The 24,704-nt window shown below is 40.1% G+C and overlaps 1 protein-coding gene across 2 annotated transcripts in view; it reads right to left on the bottom strand.

Annotated features, from left to right (window-relative positions):
- The window catches only part of LOC124167796 (synaptogenesis protein syg-2), a 122,859-nt gene that overhangs the window by 36,672 nt on the left and 61,483 nt on the right, over positions 1-24,704 (bottom strand). For both annotated transcript variants that reach the window (XM_046545823.1, XM_046545824.1), the window contains exons 8-13: positions 21,154-21,284; positions 15,743-15,902; positions 14,399-14,692; positions 12,355-12,651; positions 10,742-11,038; positions 7,858-8,009 (exon numbers count right to left, since the gene is read on the bottom strand). In XM_046545823.1, the coding sequence (XP_046401779.1) occupies positions 7,858-8,009; positions 10,742-11,038; positions 12,355-12,651; positions 14,399-14,692; positions 15,743-15,902; positions 21,154-21,284 (1,331 nt within the window). The remainder of the gene's footprint in view (positions 1-7,857; positions 8,010-10,741; positions 11,039-12,354; positions 12,652-14,398; positions 14,693-15,742; positions 15,903-21,153; positions 21,285-24,704) is intronic.

A 24,704-nucleotide genomic window follows, 5' to 3' on the forward strand; every position in this document is an offset into this window, starting at 1 on the left:
GCAAATATGTTCGAAGCTTCGACTCTCGCTGCCAGGATAGTTTGGATTAGAGGTTATTTCCACGTTACTAAATCTTAAGTACATATACAGGTAGATGTGATAAGCTGCAGCCAAGGCAGTATTGGGAAGTTAGCGGACAACTGGTGTTCTTATCAACTGGATCGGGTGAAATTTGTGCAGTGGAGATGTCCAGATAGTTGATAGTCGTGCTTATGTTATATATGTGTGTGGCTGGGGCAACTTTAGGGCATATGAAATAAGAAAAAATGCAGAGATGCTGTTTCGGCATAATTTGTCAATCAAATCCGAGGCAAAGAACGAAAGAAAAGTTTATGCCCATCTCCCGTAGGAGTACAATTGACAGAGGTGCCTATGCCTTCAACCTAATGCTAGGTGTCAAAATTGCATTTACAAATAATGTCCTCTATTTTATCATGGAGTACTAATTGTACCATTAAATGTCTCCAAAATAGATTAACTTCTAGTATTTGTACTTGTATTTGTTAACCCTTTAGCCAAGGGTGTACCCAGGATCATAACTGGGGGGAGGAAGGGGGGGCAAGCCATGGTCTGGGTGGGGGGCAAGTCATGGTTTAGGGGGGGCAAACCAAGTTGTGACATTAGTTTATGAGATTGTTTCCTTGAAAAATTGTTTTATTTTAGTTACATATCTTGTACTAATACATATCATTTTTCGTGGGTTTAAAAATATTTGTTGAATGCTTTCGTTTCAATTCATTACTGATTTTACTTAAAGACTTTGGCGATTTTCGCTTCTAAGGGGTGTGGGGCAGCTGCCCCCCCTGCTCATTGCTGGGTACGCCCATGCCTTTAGCTGAGGGAGTACATGATTTTTGCCACCAGCCTCTGCTGGAGAGAACCAAGAAATATTCCCCCCCCTAGCCTGGCCGAGCATCTTTCAAGGAGTGAACCCTTATAACCTGGGGAAACCCTTCTTTCTTTCTTACCAATGGATGGGCCTATATTTGGGCACTTATTGTAGGCATATTAAAAGCATGAAGCGGGAAGGAAACAATGCATGATAGGAAATGCCAGGAGGCACCCCCTGCCATGAGGGATGTCCGGTGAGAGTTAAGCAGCATTAGCGATTCCTACAGTGAGGGAAAGTGCACTTGTATTCTACTGGGTAGCAATTAAAATTTTGGGAAACTGCCGTAATTAGTAGTCGAGCAATGGTCAAACATTTAAAAACTTTTTCCCGCAGTCAGCGTACAAAATGTTTAAAAACATTTCCACAGTGATGACAGGGTTAACATTTCCACAGGGTTATGATAAATGATTTATGTAATATTTTACACCGGGCACTTTACCAAGTGTGCGATAAATTTCATCAAAATGTATAAACTTAAAATGTGCACCAGAAAGTAGTACTTATTAGGTTGAAGGTTGGTGCGATGGAAGTAGGTAACAAGGATTGTTATTTTCTGTGGCACCTCAGCAAAACATATACTCATTATCTCACATGTGGCATTCTTTATATCCATAATAGTCTTCTGTACTGTTTGGAAATGTGACTGTGCAACTTTTTCTAAACTGGGAGAGTGCATGCATGTCATAACTGTAACATATGTTGAGCCTAGAGTCCAAAGGAGTAGGTCATTGAAATAAATACTGTTATTATTTTCACAGTATTTTCAAGGTTGGAGCTGGCTATAATCCTTTCCCTGCGGGATAACCACATGTGCATACAGGTCTTAAGGAAACCTACCCCTTTCATCCATTCTCACCCAAAGATTATATACTTGAGATTCTTACCCTTTGGGCGAACATTACAACCAAAAAGAAGATTTGTACAACTAGCACATCTGAAAATCTTACTACGGAGACAAACCAGTTTTACTAGAGAGAAATGGCAAACACAGAACAAATGTAAGAGTATATTATTTTATCTTACCATGAATTGCTCATCATCATTAGTCAACAATCCTAAGATTGGTTTGACGCAGCTCTCCATTTCTCTCTCCTATCTGCTAATCTCTTCATAGCTACATATTTATTCTCTTTTACATCCTTTATAACCTGTCCGATATAACTCATTCGGGGCCGTCCCTTGCCCTTTTTCCCTTCCACTTGTCCTTCAACGATTGTCTTCATCAGACCATCGTGCCTCAAAATGTGGCCAACTAAGTTGTCCCTTCTTCTGCTTAATGTTTTTAGGAGGCTTCTCTTTTCTCCTACTCTCCTTAGCACTTCCTGGTTACTCACACGGTCAATCCATTTTATCTTCATCATTCTTCGGTAGCACCACATTTCGAATGCTTCCACTCTTGACTTCTCTGCTGCTGTCAACGTCCAAGCCTCGCTTCCATAGAGAAACATACTCCATATGTAGCATCTGATGAATTGTTTCCTTACTTCTATGCTGGTATTTTCAGCTGTAAGAAGATTCTTCTTTTTGTAGAAAGCCCTCTTCGCCTGCGCTATTCTACTGTGTATTTCTTTCTTGCTCTGTCCATCGCTGGTAATTCGGCTTCCCAGGTAAGAGAACTCGTTCACCTCTTCAAGCTTATGCTTTCCTAGGTTGATGTTTGTTTTAGCCTCCTCTCTTTTACTGCAAACTAATATCTTAGTCTTCTTTTTGTTGATTTTCAGCTGATATCTGGCCATTGTCCTTTCCATGTTTGTCAACGTCTTCTTCGAATCCTTCTCTGTCTCGGCTATGACTGCTATGTCGTCAGCAAATCGCAGCATACTAATTTTTTCTCCGTGGATATTGACACCCGAAGCTTTCTGCTTGATTTCGTTGATGGCTTTCTCTATGTAAACATTAAAAATTAAGGGGGAAAGCGCACAACCTTGTCTCACCCCTTTTCTTATTCTCGCTTCTGCACCGTTTGGTCCACATTTGATCACAGCTACTTGGTTTTTATACAAACTATGAATAATTCTACGATCATTGTAGAGTACGCCGATTTCTTTCAAAATTATAAGCATTGAATTCCATTCCACGTTATCAAAGGCCTTCTCTAAATCGACAAATGCTATGAAGGTTGGTTTGTTTTTCTCCATTCTCTTCTCTATGATCATCCTAAGAGCCAAAATTGCTTCCCTTGTGCCCCTGCTTTTCCTAAATCCGAATTGGTCCTCATCCAGGAATTCTTCTGCTCTTCGTTCAATTCTCCTGTAAATGATTCTTGTCAGAATCTTCGACGCATGTGTCGTCAGGCTTATGGTCCTAAATTCTTCGCACTTCTCAGCTCTCTTCTTTTTGGGTATGGGAATGATGATGTTCTTCTCGAAGTCACTAGGTAAATCTCCTGTTAAGTACATATCGCAGATAGTTTTATACAGTTGAGTTAAGACCTTTTCTCCTGCATTTTTTATTAACTCTGCTGGAATGTCATCTATTCCTGGGGCCTTATTCTTTCGCAGGTCTCTTACTGCAGCGTCAAATTCCGATCTTAAGATGCTTGCTCCAATGTCATCCTTTTCAACTTCACTTTCCTCTTCGAGAACTTTTGAGCTAAGTTTGCTCCCATTGTATAATTTCTCCAGGTATTCCTTCCATCTCTCAGCTTTGTCTTCGTTTTCAATTAGAATGTTTCCATTCCTGTCCCTTATGCTATTACATTTTGTGTTTCGTTCCTTGAAATGGTTCCTCACTATTCTATAGGCCGCTTCCACTTTCCCTTTTACGAGGTTATTTTGTACGTCCTCACACATGTTCCTCATCCACGCTTCTCTGGCTTTCCTCGCTTGGCGGCAAATCTCATTCCTTATTCTCTTGTAGCAAGCCTGTCCTTCCTCAGTATTCGTATTCTTATACTTTCTCCTTTCTTCAATGAGGTCTAGGATTTCATCCGTGATCCATGGCTTTTTCTTAACACATTTTCTTATCCCTAGAACTTCTCTAGCGGCCTCCTGAAGTCCACTTCTTAAGGTAGTCCAGTTATTCTCAACTGAGTTTTCAGACTGATCTAGTCCTATCTTGCGCTCCACTACTTCTTGAAAGGCCTGTTGATTTTTTGGCTCCTGAAGTTTCTCTAATTGCCAGGTGTTCTTTGCTGATTTCTTCAATTTCTTGAATTTCAGATGGCATTTCATCATCACTAGATTATGATCACTGTTGATATCTGCCCCCGGGTAGCTTTTACAGTCCTTTATCTGGTTTCTAAACCTCTGCTTCACTAAAATATAGTCTAGTTGAAATCTCCTTTTGTCTCCTGGCATTTTCCATGTGTATCTTCTTTGCATGTGATTCTTAAATAGAGTGTTGGCAACCACTAATTTGTGTTCTGTGCAGAACTCTAACAGCCTTTCTCCTCTTTCATTTCTATTTCCTAATCCATATTTTCCGGTTATTCTTCCATCCTGGCCTTCGCCGACGACAGCGTTCCAATCACCTAAAACAATTAGGTTTTCTTCACCCCTTACCTTTTTGATTACTTCTTTTATATCATCGTAGACGTCTTCAACTTCTTCATCCTCGTAGTCTGTTGTGGGCATGTAGACTTGTACCACTATGGTATCTACTGGCTTAGTCTCTATCGTCACCATAACTATCCTATCATTGTACTGTAGGAAGCTTTTCACACGCATTCCGGCGCTCTTTCTGAGCATTATCCCAACCCCAGCATTACCGTTCAGGGATCCTGTGTGTATAATCCTATAGCTTCCACTCCAAAAGTCTCCCTCCTCAGGCCATTTCATTTCGCTGATTCCTAGCACGTCGATATTCAATCTCTCCATTTCCACTTTAAGGTTTTCTAGCTTACCGCAAGTCCTGAGTGATCTCACGTTCCATGTACCTATCCTCATAACTTTATCACAATTGACCGATGTACCCTCTCGGATAGTCCCCGCCCAGAGATCCGAATGGGGGACTAGTTTACCTCCGGAATTTTTTACCTGAGAGAATTCCATCATGTCAGACAATTTAAAGTTGGAGTAGCTGCGCCTCCTCGGGATAATAATGTGGTGGTTTCCCCTTGCCTTCCACATCGCAGTACTACAGCCGTTAAAGTAAATGTTACCACGCCTGAAGTGCAATGAGTGTCGCTGTACTGACCATCGTGATCTCCACCTTCACTCATATGAAGAAGAGCTGCTGCCCTCTCCCCCGGGTGATGTGAGGCATAATTGTTGGCGGCCTCTCATCGCCAAGTCACGGTATCTTCACAAGTTTAGTGTATCATTTAGATGGCCTATCTCACCCAGGGATAGACCCATACCACCTTGGATAACCGCCGCTTTTTGTCCACGACTGCTTATTCGACAAGTAAACTTGCTTATATCGCAGCTAACCTCTATATCTAGAGGTTGACCCACCATCCGCAACCCGGTGGACGCACTCGGTGGCTTAAAGCTCAGCCGCGAGCATGAATTGCTATCAAGTTTTTTTACCAAGAATTTTAAATTAACATCAGTTCTTTGACGTAATGCACTTATGCTAAATGACCCTACATAGTTAACTTATCGTCTTATTATTATGTCTCCTATGTTACGTAGGTGAGAGTGAGATTTCAATGGTAAGAAATATTTTTTCTGTCAAATTCCATCGATTTCTTTGTTCTCACGCCAAGTTGATTATTTGGAATAAGCTAGCTGGGTACATTACGGTGCTGGGCAAATTTGATTCATGATGAAAAAGTGTGCACTATTTTGTTTTCAAATAATTACAAATATGCTGCATAATATTTTTTTAACCTAATCCGTGTATTGGTTTATTTTTGGAGCAGGTAAAAATGATTCCACTTGCTGAAACAGACGGGTGAAAATCTGAATTTCAATATGGACGCCTACTGTCTGTAAATAAGATGCAAGTATAACATATAAGTAAAAATAGAAAGACCTTGAAAAGATGATTTTAACATTACCCCATCCAAAACTGTTTTCCCTGAAGATTTAATACTTTTTGCTCGTAAAAAATGGATCACATGAGATGATTTTGACATGTTACCTGCCAGTGTAGCCATCCACTCATTCTGAGAAAACTGTTTCATGAATGCATAACTAAAATATTTTTTAAAGATTACTTAACCCTTTTACTGCCAGCCTATTTCAGGTGGGATGTACGAAGACTGCCAAGGCTATTTTCCGGAATTAGCAACATTTCAGATTTAAACATTTTTCAGCTACTTAATTTTATTTAATATGTCTAGATTTTGCCCCAATGCTTAGTGTTGCAGAATACCAAAACAAGGTATTCTACAACACTTCAGCACCAAGTAGATGCCAGATTATAATGCTGCCAGCCAGGTCCGTCGCTAGCTGATCTGGCACCCGGGGCAAACTGGGATCGTGCCCCCCCCACCCCATAACATTGTTATATCTGCAATCGAGAGATTTGAAAATATAATTGAAAACATTTTCATAATAAAGATATTTTATTGATTATGAAAGTAAAGGAGCTCTTTCGTTGTTTTGAAGAGAGCTGAGAGCGCCACAAAGCGGATAACGTTGTTAGTCAAAATTTAAAAAAAATTTAGTCGGCGAGCACGGTGCGCCCCCAACTTGCTGCGCCCAGGGCAAAATGCCCTTGTACCCCCGCCCTCGCGACGGGCCTGCTGCCAGCGGTAACGGCGATGTCATCTCATTAAATACGTTACTCTGCGCATGCTCAGGCGGTGCCAAGACTTTCATGAGGCAGAAGCTTAGACGCATAATAGCACCAGCAGCCGCCACCACTACCACTCTTCATATAACTGAATGGCGAAGGATTGGGACGTTCTGGCCAGCGCCCCGCGGCTGCAAATGCAAACTTCTCACACTATTTTTGTGTGTTTTCCCTACATTTTCAATGTATGTGATTGAAAAAACACTTTGGTTAATTAGATGTATAATTATAATTGAATGGGTATTTATTTTTTTTTTCCTTTTCAAAACTTTGGTAGGGGCGGTGTCCGAGTGTCCTTATGGACAAGCCGCCATTGCATGAAAAACAAATTCAATGCCATAGACAGTAACTCTTCCGCATAAGCCAAAATTAATTTGAAAATGTAAAATGAAAACAAATGGTAGGTACAGCTTGCTTTCTTCATTTATAATACCACATGTCAACACCTCCATAATAACTTACGCTCATCATCATTCAGCTAGCAATCCTAGGTTTAGCTAGACACAGCTCTCCACTCAACTCATATCCACCTATCTTTTCATTTTAATGTACTATAATTTTTAAATTTAATGTACTTAATTCTCTTTCTCGTCCTTGATAACCTGTACATATCCAATAGAATTCCTCAATAAGCTTATTTGAGACCTTCCTCCGCTGCTGACGCTTCCTGTCCACTTGTTCTCAAACGATTGTCTTCGTAAGACCAACAGTCCCGAAAATTTGACTGATTTAGTTGTTATATCTTTCTCCCAGGGTTCTCGCACAATCCCTCTTCTCAACTTATCTTTGCACTTCCTCCTTAGGTAGGTACTCATTCAATAGATGTATTAAGTATTCATCATTCGTCTGCTGGAACCACATTAATAATGCTTTCAAAAATAACTGATAATTATATAGTTTGTGTTTGTGTATAGATAACAAAATGCGACTAATTATTATGCTAACATAAATAAAGATAAAAATTATGATTGAAACCATTCAAGTAATATAGAGGTTAAAGCCAGGTATAGTAAGTTTCTATAAAATTTAGCTAATTCCCCTTGTATTCCGAGATAAATTTTTTTGAAAATGATAGGTGAAACTCTGAAGTCCCCTTCCCAAATTTGAATGCATGAAATACATAAATGGTGCTGGGGCCTAGTATTTACTGTTCTAATTATGTACTTTAAAAACCATTCTGATTCATAAAGTATGTCTAGTAGCTGAGTATTTGGCAAAAATTGTAATTTTATAACAATAATCCATGACATAATATTGTGCCAGCTATATGCACCACTCACCCTGCTAGTTGGATATCTGCTGTTCTTGTAGTTCTCATAGAGATCTCCGTTTCTGGAAGTGTTGTTCCTCTGGGCGATCCCATCGTACGAAACTTCAGTCAATTCTTTGATCGCCAAACCTTGAGATCCCGACACAAGCTGGTAGTCTGAATCTATTGTGGAAAGAAGAATAATAAAGCATGAAATAGCCTTCCATTTTTGACAGCAGAAATTTTTAACCCTCCAGCAGGCACGCCATATATTCTCTGACACTAGCGGGCGCGCATGGCACTCAGTGCAACACTTGGTTTTCTGCTGATATTAATAAGAAAAACTCGAATTAAGAAGCGTACATTCATGACCTTGTTGGAATAATAGGTGCGTTTGGTTCACTGACCAACTACTATTAATAATGTGAGGCCGAAGCGGCGCAATGTTGCACTTTGTTCCACAGCGCGCCGGCTGGAGGGTTAAAAGAGTCAATATTTCTAAGCGGAATTAAAAAAAGGGTTAATATTTTTTTAGTGCTCCGTATAGACTTCTGATGAAATACACTGCTAAAGAACCATATTCCTGCTGTTATTTTGGTACTGTGCGATTACATACATGCAAGGAATAGATCAATCAAGGGGTCTTCTGAGAAGGATATTGATACAACCCCAGAGATTTTTTTTCCATGATTTAAAATAATGAAGTGATACCCGTTTTTTGGAGGTATTTTTTAGGCTCTATACCCACAGCAGTCAAAGTATAAAAAAAAATTCCAAACAATACACATGTTTACAAGCAACATAAATGTCTACAGATCAACACCCAGGGATAGAAAACAGGATCAAATTACCATAGATAACAAAATGCGACTAATTATTATGCTAACATAAATAAAGGTAAAAATGATGATTGAAACCATTCAAGTAATATAGAAATTAAAGCCAGGTATAGTAAGTTTCCATAAAATTTAACTGATTCCCCTAGTATTCCAAGATACAATTTTTTGAAAATGATAGGTGAAACTCTTAAGTCCCCTTCCCAAATTTGAATGCATGAAATACATAAATTTTCAGCATAATTTGCATCACTTTGGCAACCTGTGGAACACAAAACAGGTACATAATAGTTGAGAAGGAAATGTGGTGTTAATGACGTGCTTGGTGGAGTTTAAGCTTCTTGGAGGCAATTGAGTTGAAGACACACTGTAGCTACATATTCTCACTACAACTAAATATTCATCATTTAGAAAACTTCAATGTATCTGCAAATAGGAGTTAATTTCATTAAGTAGGTACGTGATGATTTACAATAAACATTTTATGGGAAAATAAATACTCCTAGGAATCCAAAAGATTAAACAGCAGTGTAAGCCTTAAATGATAATCTTTTCTGAAGATAATAACTGCTTACATCCCTCATGTATACCATGCATTGCCAAAGGTCAACTATGTTGAAATGGATGCAAGTACATAATTGAGCCCAATATAATTCCCTTAGAAGTTGTTAGATCTCAAAACATCATGGATGATTGGAGACACACATCATGAAACTTGAGGTTTTAGTGATGACGGAAATCAATATCATACTTTCAGATATATTTTCAAGAGAACTTAAATTAGGAAATTAGGTATTAATTTACAAAACGTTATGCAAATGCCCATCTAAAGGATTTTTATAGTATTCCAATCCAGGTCTAGGCGACCAAAAGAATGCTGGAAATGTCTTAGGAGATTCTTTTTTATAGGGGAGATTTTACAAATTTTTACAAATTCCACTGTTCAATTGAGAAAGTTATTTGATTAGTTCTTAATTAATTCACTGCCAACAAATATTTCATAATCTCCCATACTTATTCCACAACCATGTGTTGTGTGTACTTTTTTTCAACACAATGCTACTCAAGACATTTTTTTGGGTTTTGTGGCTGCTTTAAAAACTTAAAAGCAAATTATAAAATAAAACTATTTTGAGGCTATCTACAAATTTTTAAAGGCATGACTTGGTATTCATACAATGAAATTAACACTTTCCACGCTCATGACGTTATGTCTACGTCATGGCAGTCACTACCGAGTGACTGAGGACGTAAGGGTTAAGTCATGGTTCCTTCTTGCAATATATTCTGCTCTGAGCGCCAGCCACCGGCATAAAGGTATGGGAGAGGATCAGTCAACAGTCATTTCCAATTTGCCATGCAGAAAGCTCTGAGAAAATTTTTTTCGATTTTTTCTGTGTTTTTCTATTTTACCGTTTTGCTCTGCAAAGACATCTTTGGGGGTGGGTTTTTACTATCTATTGCTAATTATTACTTTCATTTTATAATGTTAAAACAGCAATCTCTTCTCACAATTGTTCTTATACCTTTAAAAAAAAATTTACTAATATTCAAAGCGAAATTAAAAAAAAGATCCTTTTGCAGTTGACAAGGAGAGGTAAGTTACTTTATTACAAGGTATTTCAACTTTCTCTATGAATTTTCACATAATGTTTAACGTGTATTTATTTAATTGGTTTTACGAAAAGGAATGGAAATATTTTTCCCGTGTTGTTATTTTTATATTTAGTGTTAATTGATGCAAATGCGATGAATTCCTTGGCTGGTTGCCTAATTTTGGTGGTTAAATTTAGACCTGCTAAAAGTCTGTTCAGGAGTTAACCTCATTTTTTATAGAGCACTGGAAACTAGTTTCAAAGATTTGATTTCCTATCCTCTTTGGCATTTGGATAGTCATTTATGTACCTAAAAAAGAAACATATAAGCTGGCTTAGGAACAGAATATGTTTCTATTTGCAGTTGAACAATACTAAAATGTTGCAGTGCAGAAAAGAAATGCATTGTCCGATATTATTTCCAAATTCTGAGAATCAGTAATCAAAAAGAATATGTGAGTAAGATGCCTATTTAAGCACTCACCCTTATTGCAGGGAATGACGTCAGGGTTTTTGTCATCCATTTCGTAGAGGTCCTCGACATTGGAGCGCAGTGGCAGCGCCACTTTCTCCTTGGCAGTGGCCGTTAGAAGCTCGCACGCCCCCGCGGTCCCTGGCCTAAGACCGTTCTCACCCTGACGGCCCCGAGCCCTCACACTGGTGCTGCCAGTCCCCCTGCAGCGCATGGCAGCAAAGATGGCCAGGGTGACGAGGAGCAGGGCTGCCACCATACCGACGAGGATGCCGAGGACGGGGCCCATTTCCAAGGCAATCGGGGACCCTGGTTGGACAAGAAAGAAAACAATTGAGTCCATTCGAAAATCATTCATCCGTGAGAAAAAAGCTATTGTTGTATCACCTCAAGTTAGAGACAACTTCCTCCACTGGAGATACCCCTGTAATCCGTCTTTCATTGGGGCAGCCAAGAATTTTGTCAAAAACCAGGGGGGAAAGTCTTGGAAAAAAAGGGTACGAAGTAGAGGGTTTAACACTTTTCATAATCTAAAAAACTTCATTTGCCAAAGAAATCATTTGTGAATGCATGATTTTTCAATATTTTGTTTTCATTTATGGAGGAAAGTGTGTTTTCATATTTCGGGGGGGTCTGGACCCCCTTATCTTCCCCTTCGCTGCGCTACTGCCATCCTTTATGCTGATAGATACTTCAGAAAGTGACACAATATGATGCAAGTGAAAGTGATACGGTATGAAGTGGATAAGTTATGATGAAGCATGCCACCTAGCATTGATGTTGAGGTCACGTTTATAAGACAGTTGGTTTGCAGCACCACTAAAAATGTCTCTTAGGATTAAAATGGCTGCCATTTCACAATACAGAGGCCTTATAATATTATTGTCTAGCTTTCATAAGTCTTGGCAATAAAGATGCCATTCTTTACTGTATTTCTATTGAGCAATTAAGTATTTACATTTATTTGGCCCACCTACACTCATATTATTTCAGCAATTTCAACTAATATGTGCCAACTTCTCAAAATAATTTTCAAATGTGGAATACATGGTAAGGGTCACATATAAGGCAATATTTTCGGCAACAAATTCATAATCAATAATAGTTTTACTCAATTTTCCAATCTAAAACATAAAAATGGCTATTTTACAATTTTTATTGTACTAGAAGTTCGTCCAAAGAGGGCTGAATTTTGGGAAGGATTAAATTCTTATAAAGGTTAAACTTGATTTTCCCGGCTGGGAAATATATAAGGACAGATAATAACTCGGCACCTGCACTTAAACCCGAAGGTATCCACCCGTAAGGGTGGATGGCAATATTTAGTGGAACTGTGTAACAGGAATCATAATAACAGGTACACTAATATTGCATGCTCCGGAAATTTTTTAATGGTCTGACCCAGGTTTAGACATTACACATTCTATAGGTAAAAAAAATTCTAAATGGTCATTAAAAAATTTGTAGAACATACAATATTAGTGTATCTATGATTATGTTTTCAGAAGATCCAGCTGAAGCACCAGCAAAACTATTGTTCCCAAGATGAAACGGCATGGATTAAAACCCAGAAACTGAGAACTGCCATAAGGAGTAGCTCCCCAAAAGCCTACACCCATACTCACTTGTTTGCATTTGTGCTGGCTTGAGCGTGTGGCCCTCGACCAGTGCAGGCTCGCTGCGACCTTTGGCGTTGGCTGCAAACACAGCCATTTTAAGTCCACGGCCAGGCTCCAGACCACTGACAGCAAACGCTGGGAACTTGCTGGAGAGATTAGCTCGCAATAGGCCGCTCTGTGCATCCCGCACCTCGAGCAGGAAGAACTGAGGCTGTCCACCATCGAAGCCTTCTATGCACTCCACCTCCACACCGTCGGTCGTCTGGTTCACTATTGAGCAGTTTAATGGGACCTCCGGCTTGCCTGAGAGTGGAAAAATATTTGATGCTGAGGCAGAGTGATCATAACTGGCCGCAGTTTCCACTGATCTCACCACTCCCTCGCATGAGCTAATACATAGGGGGAAGAAAAATTGTATCATGAAATTTTAACCCTTAGCGGTCCAACGTCGAGGTTGGCTTGACAAGTCTAGTGCTACGAGCACTAGGCTTGTCGTAGCATCAGGTCTAACTTCGACGTACAATCAGGCAATCTCTTGAAACATTGCCCTTGTATAAATCACTTCGACTTGATTTTGAGCTCAACTCGAAGTAAGACCTGATGCTACAACAAGCCAAGTGCTTGTAGCACTAAACTTGTCGAGCCAGCCTCGACGTTGGACCGCAAAGGGTTAAACCTGTATAGCTGATGCCAGCGGATGAGGGCTCAGGAGAGCCCTTCAAGGATACAACACACTGGGGCCGGGAACCAAGCCAGTGGCTTACATGCTCAATCACCCGGGGAGGGTCTGGAGAGGAAGGAGAAAGGAAAGAGGCGCTGCCGCGATAGGAGCCTGACGACGCCTCTGGGAGAGGAAAGGTGCGGAAGCAACGGGAGAGGGAAAAACACCCCAATGCTATAAAAGCGAAGAGGGCCCTACTAATTAGCAAAACCAGGCAAAGCCATTAATGTGCCAGCGATTTTAGAGGATTTTCCTATGAGGAAGAAAAATCCATCGATCAAATCGCTAGATTAATGATGACAGCTGATGCCACTGTAAACCTAAATTTCCTATGGTGTTTAGGTCGAAAATGTACCATTTTGAAACTACAGAAACTTTGAGCCAAGCCCTCCAATTGGCCGCAAGGTTGCCTCATTGCCAGATGCCTTGGATTCATTGCAATCTCCAGTAGGCAAAACATTCAAAGTCATGACTTTTTCAGAGCATCCAGCAGCGGAGCAACCTCGAGAAGCACTCATCATATGATCTAATATATATGTAGGCTTACAGAAAACAAATCAACTGACAGAGCACATATACTTAGTGAAAATCTCTCAGGACTGCCTTTGGCATGTAATGCTGTCAATATTTTCATGTCCGACTCGCCCATCTTCTTCTCGGCTGATCTTCTCGGCTGATAATGAGTACTACAGTGATGAGGGCACTATCAGCCCTGATGACGATGACTAAGTTGGACTTCCAAACATAGGCACATTTTCAGCTCCTAATCAGGTGGTAGTCCTGACAGATTTTCACACATGCTTTTCGCTAGGAAAGCACCCTACCCTATTTCGCACGTACACTTGATTCTCAATATTATCTGGTCTCCACTGTGTACAAAGTTTTGATTGACAACGATTTCCCCAGCAGCTCCATTAGCCTCTGCAGGTCAGAGGCGATCACTGTTGAAACCGCAACTAAAACTCTGTACGCAATAGAAACATGAAATTGGATTGTTTCGCTCCTTTTTTTATCCACTATCACACTTTTCAGTGATGGGCTCTATCGGCAACTTGAAATGCCAATGTAGAGCCTTTAGGCCTGATTATATGATAAATAAACCCGTAGGAGTAAACTTTTAAATGCATCAACGATTTTGATGAACCTGATAGGAACGTGTCCGATTGAATAAACTGAATTAGAGCAGGTTTTATTTCCTGTTGATACATATGCACAAGTTAGTTTTAAGGGGTATTTTTTTTGCGTTCGTTCGTATTCATACATTCAGTCATTGACTTATAAGGGTTAATTTACCGACTAACCAGGCCTTCTAAAATGAGCAAGACTGACCTGCGGCGATGATTTGGAAGACACAGGGTTCCCTCTGCTGTCCGGCCGTGTTAGCTGCCCAGCACACTACGGTACCGTAGTCCATCTCCGTCACGGGCGTGTACGTGAGCGTGCTGAAAAAGGCGCCCGTCTGGTAGCGTGCCTGGGGCACGTCGATCGTCTCGGCCGTGTTGTTGAAGGACCACTTGAAGGAGTCCGGCGCTGGGAACGCTTCTACCTCGCACACCACGTTGGCGTTCTCGTGACGCGCCACGCCGTACACCCGCTTCTGCTCCGACCGGCATATGGGCTTGTCTGTTCGGAGAAAAAAACAAATGCATCACGATCAAGCAATTTCAGCTACACCAGAAACCAAAGGCGATTACGTACACTTCGTTTACCAATCAAACTGATTTCTGACTATAGCTTGGCTCGGTGTCGTAAAGCCTGGTTTACACGCCCCGAGTGTAGAATGCTACAGCAGAAGCCCCGATGAAGCCCCCAGTGTTGATAGCAGAAGCGATATCTCGCTTCTGCTATCAACACTGCAGTGTCCATAGCACGAATATTACAAAATAGGATCCTCAAAACTCCCTCTAAATGTGTTGTCAACGATCGCGCATTTAAATGGGCTTATAAATGTCGCCACTTGCGTCGCTGACGGACAAATTGATCCGAGTTTCACGGAAAAATAAGTCATAACTCGGACTGTAAGCCGAAATTTATATATACAATTATTTAATCTATGAAATTCACGACGTTTCAATGTTATTTCTCGTAATGACCAAAATTTGACTGCAAAATATTGGAAAAAAGTGGATCGCATTGTACTCGTCTCAGTGCCGTAGAAATTTTTAAAAACAGATTAAAATACGACCGAAGTGGCAACAGAAATTAACCTTCTATGGGATGCAATTGGGCCTTCTCTATGCAGTCCCCTTGTTTTCAACACTGCAGTGTCCCTAGAGTGCCACTTACTCCATGTTGGCAAAGATTGAAAAACAAAAGATGTAACGGTTGCAAAGGAATCCTGTTTTTTTGGGTAAACAAAAAGGCATTTTGGCTTGCCATTGATACCCTAATAACCAATAAATTGAGAAATAGCACTTGGTGATTATGCTCCTTACTTGAATAGTTAAATCAACACTATCTGTCCGCGATATATCCATGGCCGTAGTTAACATGTACCCTGCTGCGTTCAAGGCTGAAATGCTTCAGCTTCTCTAATACATCGAATCAAGACTTCAATCGATTCATGCACTCTATGTACAATGCCGCTACGCCGCTGGAAACATTCCCAGCTCGCCCGACTGCGCCAGTCGCAAAGATATTTGAAAAGGATCGTAGTGAAGTCAGAATACTCACACATGACGCGTAGCTCCACCGTGTTGCTGTCGCCATCACCCTCGATGTTGGATGCGATGCACGAGTAGTTGCCCGCATGATGCCTGTTAACCGCCTGCAGCGCCAAGTCCTGGTTGGTGGTGATGACGCCAAGCTTCTGGTTGTGCTGGATTACTTGGTTCTGCGAATGGTGACAGGCATAGGTGGATTTAGGGGGGGTGGGAGTACGGGGGCACGTGCCCCCCCAGATGATGGAAATGCATATGTGCAATCAGCTAAACCCTGAGCTCTGTACATCCCAGGCGAAACGGAAGCGTTGATGAAGCGTTGCGGGAGCGTCGGACGGAGTGTTCTGGAAGTGGCGGTCGAGTGTTACGGGAGTGTTTAGGAAGTGTCGCGGTGCAGATTATGGCCCACTGAAAGCGTCTTCGGGAGCGTTTCGCAAGCTAGGGGAGTGTCCACACCGGTCCATCTGACGCTGCCGCATTGCAGAAAAGATTTCCCAGAAGAAAATATAATTTTCATTGAAAGTCACGGAAAGAAAGACGAGCAGCAGGCTTTTGTAAAATGAAAGGTAGAAAATTTATGAAAAAAATTCCGCGTTCATTATTCGCACCTAAGGCCCGTATCGTCAGTCGCTTCTTTAGCCATCCTTCATCTTCCTCGGCTCATAAAGGATAGATTTCAGTTCGGGAGACGTCCGAAGGTCTTCTTCAGCGCACTTTGCTGGTGAAGGACTCCTCGCCAGCGTAGGTTGGTCTGACCCAACCTTCACATCCACTTCACCACCATTTCATCACTTTAAAGATTTTTAAACAGGCCTTACATAAAAGATAGGTTGGTAGAAATGATTTTGTTTTTATTATTTGTGATGGCGATAACGTTTTAATTTTGTTTACGTTCATTTTTCTGTTTATTTCTGCTTTACATTGCAATGTTATCCGTAAGCCGGTGCATCAAAGACAATGATTGAACAGCGTATTATCATGGATATTAAAGCTGTAAGGAGATGTTTGTGTATTTTGACACATAAAAACCTTAATTAGAGGTATTCCTGAGGCATAATCATTCGCGATCATGTTGAATGACATGTGATAAAAGTCGTCATACTAGACTCAATCCATCACCCAGCACGTTAAAATCGTCTCTACATCGATGTAAAAAGCCTACAAATAAAGTTTTCTTGCGCATCTGCACTAGAAATGGATATGGAGTAACTACGTAATGCAATTGTGTGCATCAAGTATTCCTCTTAAGCTTAAAAAGGGAAAGTTTAGTCACATCTTATTCACATTTCAACGCAAAGGTTGATTATTTACATTAATAAAATACTATTGCCTTTGTGTATGGCGAAATGATATTTTGTAATTTGTAATCAACGCATAACCGCGAAATAAAATGTGATTATTATACATGGAGAGCACAGCTACTCGAATAAAATAATTTTAATCCTTCCAATGCATCATGTTTCATGAAAAATGAATTATTTATGTATACTATGAATGTTTTAACATTGTTAAGCTTTCAAAATAATTATATTATTCCTATAAATAGTGCTAAAATTATGAAAATCCGATGACGATATGCACTCGTCATTGTGCGGTTTGGCGTCGAATGTTCATGACGAGCTAGACTCGTCATTACAGCGCAAGGGGTTAAGGAAATATAATAAACCTGTAAATGTTTAACTGCGAACCTTGCTGGCGGCGGTGGGGCTCAGGAAAGCTACGGAGGCACGCTTATCCTCTTCACTACCTACCTATTGCACTGTGTAAAGCCGTAAAGCGGCATTAACGAGCTGTTTTAGTGCACTATACTCTGTTCATTTTATCTCTGCGGTTGTGGTCAAAGCAAGTGGAGGGAAAGAGTCTCGACATGTGACTTTGCCTTTGCCAATGAGCAAACAGTAGGCGTGGCCTCAGTTAATCGCTCTCAGACCTCCGCCGAGTGAACATCGTGAATTTGCTCGCGGACCAGTGTTGCCAAATCTCACGCGTTTTCCTTATAAGTATGCCTTCCACGAATGGTGTCTCATTCAGCGCAATAGCTGACAATGTCATGGGCTTCTGTGAAAGGATTATCCATAATACCTTCCAAATGAGTAGGTATATTGTCTGGACGCCGGGGCCAAAATCCTTTGGCCACCTATGACTCACACGTTATCAGTGACAAAGTAGGGCGGCTATGTACATTTGGCAACATTATGTTTGCTCCTCCTCTCTCTCTCGGTACTACCCCTCCCCTATCAGCGAAGCCATCCGAGAATGTCCGGGCTCTCACGAAAGCTCACCCGCAAACATAAAGTGAATAGACTATAACGTGACAATATTTAAAATGCTCCCACAACACTCAACCGCTACTTCCTCTCCCGCAACCCTTCATCGACGCTCCCGTTTCGCCTGAGTTGCTTTTGAATACTCTCAAATGCAACTTCAAATGTCTTTTTCCCTTTCCATCATATTTTATAAATTACAAATAAGCAATCCTTAGAGGAAGTTCCAAGACCAAATTAGGCCCATCATATTCACGAAAGCGCGAGGGAAGCGTTCACAAACGAGTAAAGAAACCGGGGAGATGGCGGGGAGCGTCGGGTAAGTCAACGTGTCGGCGAGTGTTCGGGAAGCGTCTCGGGAGCGTTTCAACCCGGGAATAGGGTGGTTTCCTATTATTTTTTTATTGCCTAAATCGAAAGATTATTACTCCTGGAGTACGTATTTCACGCTTTTAGATTTTTAAATGACGATATCTATTTTTCGCGATTAAATGAAAAGTGAAAATTTTCAAGCGCGCGAAAACGAGACGCGTAAGTATGAATGCCGGGAAATCTCTCTCCGTGTGGCGTATTTCTGGTTCCCGCTGCCGCCCTGTGAGGTGACCTTGAGGCGAGTTGAGCACTGATACGACGCAGGCTGCTAGCGGGTAGCTGAGTACCCTGCTGGCTCGTAGCGCTTGGCTTAAATAAGGATTATTAATACCTTATCAAACGAAGAAAACTTTCCGACCTTAGCCAGTTTTAATAAGTGATTATTAAGACATGTTTCCCTGAGCTCTGCGCCTCATGCATGCATTGGTAACCTCAGACGATGTTTAACTCCTATCTTCTCGTATAGAAACTAGGTCCCTGTGACGTCACGAGGAGTGGCATCGCATGGGCGCCAATCTGGCCCTTTTCAAATGAGGATAAAAATGGACCATTGCCATTCGTCTAAACCGGTATTTCTAAAACGAAATAATTTGTATATTATGAATACAGTAATGGTGGGTAACGAATCGCAATCAATGCATTTTGTTTTATTACAATTCATTTTCGGGAATACGTCTGCGTGCTTAATATTTAACTCAACGTTTCGTTCCACTTACTGGGAACGTCGTCAGGAGAATGAAAATATAAACACCTATCATACCGTTGGAAAAACTGGTCCATTGTTGTCAAGGTATTTAAAAAAGTAAATAAAAATAAAATAAAAGCCAACTTCTTTAAAACATCTACTATAAAAAGGAAGATGAAAAGTGGAATATTGTAATTAAATTTTCGAAATGTATCTCTTCCACACATGGCTTAAATTATATCCATCATCCCTGTTAAAATTCATAGGTCGTTTCGAAATTTCTATTGCCTCTCTAATAAGCCGTGACATAAGACCTTAAGACATAGAGCCCTTGCCGTTTCTGATGAAGATAGCGTGGAAAGTGAAATGGAACATCTTATTTCTATTTTAAAAGGAAACGGATATGCTAATGCATTCATTAGGAGAGCTTTAAGGGAAGTCAAGGCTCCGATGGAGAAAACAAAACCAAGTGCTTTTGCAGTTCTGCCTTACATATCAGGAACAACGGACCGGATTGCTCGCATCCTTGGAAAAGCCAACGTTGAAACCAGGTTTGGCACGTTGAGGAAGATCAGAGACACTACTACAACCTACTTCATCCGTCATTGATGCTGTTCCCCCATTACAAATGGAAGGCATATATGAGATTCCGTGTTCATGTGGGTCTAGTTACATCGGACAGACCAAACGGAAGATAGTGACAAGGCTGAAAGAGCATGAAAGGGCGCTGAAGGCAAGGCAATGGGAAACTTCAGCTGTCGCCGATCATTTTATGTCGGGGCCAGGACACAAGATCCTCCTGGATGAGGCCAAAGCCATTGCAAGAAAATCTGCATATTATCCACGGCTTATTAGAGAGGCAATAGAAATTTCGAAACGACCTATGAATTTTAACAGGGATGATGGATATAATTTAAGCCATGTGTGGAAGAGATACATTTCGAAAATTTAATTACAATATTCCACTTTTCATCTTCCTTTTTATAGTAGATGTTTTAAAGAAGTTGGCTTTTATTTTATTTTTATTTACTTTTTTAAATACCTTGACAACAATGGACCAGTTTTTCCAACGGTATGATAGGTGTTTATATTTTCATTCTCCTGACGACGTTCCCAGTAAGTGGAACGAAACGTTGAGTTAAATATTAAGCACGCAGACGTATTCCCGAAAATGAATTGTAATAGTGCATCTAATCGCTGCGAAAACCTTAAAACTAGCATTTCGTTTTATTTGATGAAGGAAACTACCCTATGGCGAGGAAGCGTCAGGTACGCCAAAGTGTCCAGGGAGTGTTCGGGAAGCTTCTCGGGAGCGTTTCAACCCGGGAGTGTCGAGGAAGCGAGGGGTAAGCCAAAGTGTCGAGAGAAGGGGAATGTTCGGAGACCGTTTCAATTCGGAAGTGGCGAGGAAGCGTCAGGTAAGCCGAAGCGTCGAGAGACGGGGATTGTTCGGGGAGCGTCTCGGGAGCGTTTCAGCCCGGGAGTGGCGAGGAAGCGTCAGGTAAGCAGAAGAGTCGAGAGACGGGGAGTGCTCGGGGATACTGCTCAATGCTCCCGCAACATTTCCAGCACACTTCCCGAACGCTTCCGTTTCGACTGGGATGGGGTGGCCGATTATTCAACATCTAGTTTCGGATTCATGGCGGCCAATTTTTGAGTCTTTTGCTGAGGAAGGATGCAATCATGTTATACTTTTGAAAGCAACGACGAAATGATGGATATGCGTGAATAAACAATGCACTCAACTTATTTTCATCTCACACCATTGACAAGACAAAATTAAGGCAATGATTTTCTATTTGATGCCATTAAATAAAAGCGCATCAAGTTTAAACATAATTTTTAGTCTAGCAGAGAATCTCAGGTTGAAAAAATAGCATTTTAAGAATATATTATATGGTCATACATTTTCCCCATTACAACAAAATTTCTTTAGTATAGCTGGTGCAGCACTTATCACCCCCTACCAAACATCCTAAAGGTGGCTCGCAGATTATTATGTAGATGCAGATTTGTGGCCCGAAGTGTACTGGAATTCGGCCAAAGCTTGCGCTGCTGCCTGGAAAATTGCGTGGCAAAGATTGGCTCGAGAGGTGAACTTACGTTGTGTTTCCAGACGACCTTGTAGGCGTGAGGATTGGCGTCCACGTTGCACTCGAAGTATACGTCATCGCCCTCCTCGATGTCCTTGGGGTTCAGGTTCGATCCCAGCTCGAGCCGGACGACGGGCACGTCTGAAAAAATCCACGAAACGAATTGTGAACTCAATAGATTAGCACTGCAGAATCAAGTGACTTTGTACGCAGTCACTGATACGGGTGCAAAGCTAAATACACCAAAGGACGACGGTGGCTTAAGTAAGCACGACCCTCGCCACATGTGCCACAGTGTGGACCTGTGACGTCAACATCTTGTTCTGTACAGCACATCCCGAAGTTCAGTCTGAGAAAATGGCTTTGTGGTGTAACTGGCTAACACACCTAACCGGCAATCGGGAGATCCGGGTTCGAGTCCCGGCTAAATTAAATATTTTTTCATGGCGAACTTCATCCCTTGGTGTATTTTCAATAGATAAGGATAAGTAAAGTTGCAAGAAATTATTCATCACTGAAACCCTATCCCATTTCAATAATACTGGCATTCTATGACTATAAAGGTAGTTGGAGCGGCATCGACGGAAGTAAAGTGATGTGCTAGAGCTAAATATTATGCACGCAAATTTTTTAAGTAAAAAATATTTAAACAAAATAAAACATAATTAGGAATGAAATGTGAGTGCAATTATGCACCTCAACACAATGAAAACGTCAAAAACTATTTTTTAAAAGGTATTTACAGTAGCCAAATTAACTAGTTTCAACACTGCTTCGAACTTTTGCACGCTGCGTTATTGACGACATATTTTGACTGAATATTCACACTCAAAGAGGCGAATCCTAAATAAATTTATATATTTATAAGCAAAGATGTGTAAGACGTATGTATAAGCCGGGAAACTAAATATATTTGCCTAATACAGGCGAAGTCTGTGTAGTGGTTTGCGTTTTGCGGTGTTGGTACCAGAAATTTCCAGCCGTCTATTCCGTTTTAGGTAGTTTCTCACAAATACCTTTCTAATTTTATCATGAAAACATATACTTTCCCAAGAATATTTAGATTTTTTTTACAAAATTTTGCTTCCAATGAGCAGGGCCGTTTTAAGGTCATCGTAGGCCCTAGGAACTTTCAAAGTCGTACGCATCTCTTAGATATCTTCACGACATCTAATGAGTAGATAATGGTAATGCATATGATTTTTGGCAAAATTCAGAATACTTTATTATCAAACCATATCATAATTAGATTTAGTCTTCTCCTTCCTTTCCTTAGTTAAATACGCATGGACTACGTCAATTAAGAATATCCCGGATATTACGAATTGGATACCTAAGTAATGTTAAGTTTACAACTTGCCGCGGATGTTACAACTATGACACGCTATTTTAAATCTTGTCGTGGATGTTATAAATAGGTTATCTATGGAATGTTGTCAACATGATATCCATCGTGTAATGACAATATGTTTTGGATATTTCAAACTTATTTAGATATCCTATGGATATCGTTTGCTGTTTGGGGTACAATCAGGGCCGTTTTAAGGTCATTGTAGGCCCTAGGCACTTACCAAGTCGTAGGCCCTCCCCGATTTCATTTTTAATATTTTTCAAAAATTCACCCGCAATTCTTTGCGATTTGAAATCTAAATGATCTTTCCGCATCGTTAATTATTCTGTGCAGACTCTATGCAGTGCTGATGTAGTAATTCCAGTATTACGTCATGTGCTTCGCATTCGTTGTTTATTGTTTATCGTGTGCTTCTTTTTTCTTAAAATGTTTTCAAAAGTTTCCTTTTCTAAACTCAAATTGATAAAAACGTATCTCCAGTCAACGATGGGAAAAACACAACTATCATACCTGGCATTAATTTCAATTGAAAATGATTTGATGAGGGAAATGACATTTGAGGACGCCATATGTGACTTTGCTAAGACAAAGAGCCGATAAGTAAACATACCGTAATTTACAGATCTACAGAACTGCAGCTTGACTTGCTCAGGTGCTCATCTCATACGGTTATATATATTTACTTTAATACAAACATTATTAAATTTTACTGGCATTCTGAACTTGTTTTCACTCTATGTTCTGACTTTCGTAGGCCCTTGAAAAGTCCGTAGGTCCTATGCTCAGTACCTACTGTGCCTAATTGATGAAGCGGCCCTGCTAATGAGTGCCGTCTCAACAATTTCTTGTTATAAATAGCTTTGATAGCTTGAAGAAAACCGTATTTCTCCATTAGAGCCCATGCTTAATTATTCTAATTTTACCGTCAAATACCTCCAAAAGGGCACATGGGAATTTCTTTTCTTTGGATCATTGAAAGCGCGCCTTTCTAAGAATATGTGACCAATGTTTCATCAATTTTTTGTTACTTTTACCGAGGCGATCTAACTACCTGAAGAGAATTTCCGAATGTTTCTAGGCAATTCGGTACTATATTTTTTCTTTTAAAGAGGTTCAAATGGTGCGGGTGGATTTTTAACAACATTCTGTCATTGAAAAATTCAACCTTTTCCATACTTACAATGGTTATATCGTCTAATTTCAACCACACACACTTAATTTTGATTAAGAATAACTAAGTAACGAAAATTGGTAGGACATAAATACTTACACCATACTTTTTATTCATGGGATACCACGGTTTAAACTATGTTTTAAGTTATGAAACTGATTTCAAAATTTTTAATCTCGGATGTATCAAAAGATTCAACAGGCATGGAGAAACAAATACAAAAAAACTTTTAAGTTCGATAGAGAGAGGTAATATAATCAAATAATTCAGCAGTTAACGTGCTTTGGAGAAATAAATGTGATATAAACGATAAAATGTCATGGTATACTACTGGTGAACTGGAGAGGTTTCACCTGAAGTACTGCGTTTTAAGACTTTCCAAATGAGCAATTCCCAGTATTATACACAAGATATTTGCATTGTGCTCTCCTAAAACGTTCTGTTTTCTACAATGAAATTCAAGCCTCGAGATTGCTGGGAATTAAATATTAGAGTAACCCCGACTCTAATACATTCTTGACTAGGGTGTCTGGGCAATTAAAGTAAAAACAAATCATGCATAATTCCAGGTTTTTTAGGGAAGTTTTCCAAAATTTCATGTTTATCTATCGTGATTACGGCGATAGAGGAAATTTTAAAACATCAACAATTACTTCAATACTTTTAAATAATATTATATTTATGTATTACTCAATGTTCTAAATTTAAATTCTTACACTTATTGTTAGCAATGACAATTCTACACTTAATTCATGAATGTATCACTTGGCACCTCAATATATATTCATCATAAGTACAATAGTTAGGTAAACATATGTTTTCATAAAAATTGTTCTAAGTAAAAATTCTACTCAGGTACTGCACTTTAAGTTACGTCAAACACATTTTAGGTCAGACAATGGGTGTTGAAATGGTAAGATTTTATGTGAAATGAATTTTAAAGATAAGATTTTGAAATTCCAGGTTGGAGAAACAAATCGTGAAAAATTCATGCTTTGTTTCATGGCCTAAAAATTCAGGCATAATTCTCGATTCCACC

This window comes from Ischnura elegans, chromosome 11 (genome assembly GCF_921293095.1).
Source record: "Ischnura elegans chromosome 11, ioIscEleg1.1, whole genome shotgun sequence".
Lineage (NCBI taxonomy): Eukaryota > Metazoa > Arthropoda > Insecta > Odonata > Coenagrionidae > Ischnura > Ischnura elegans.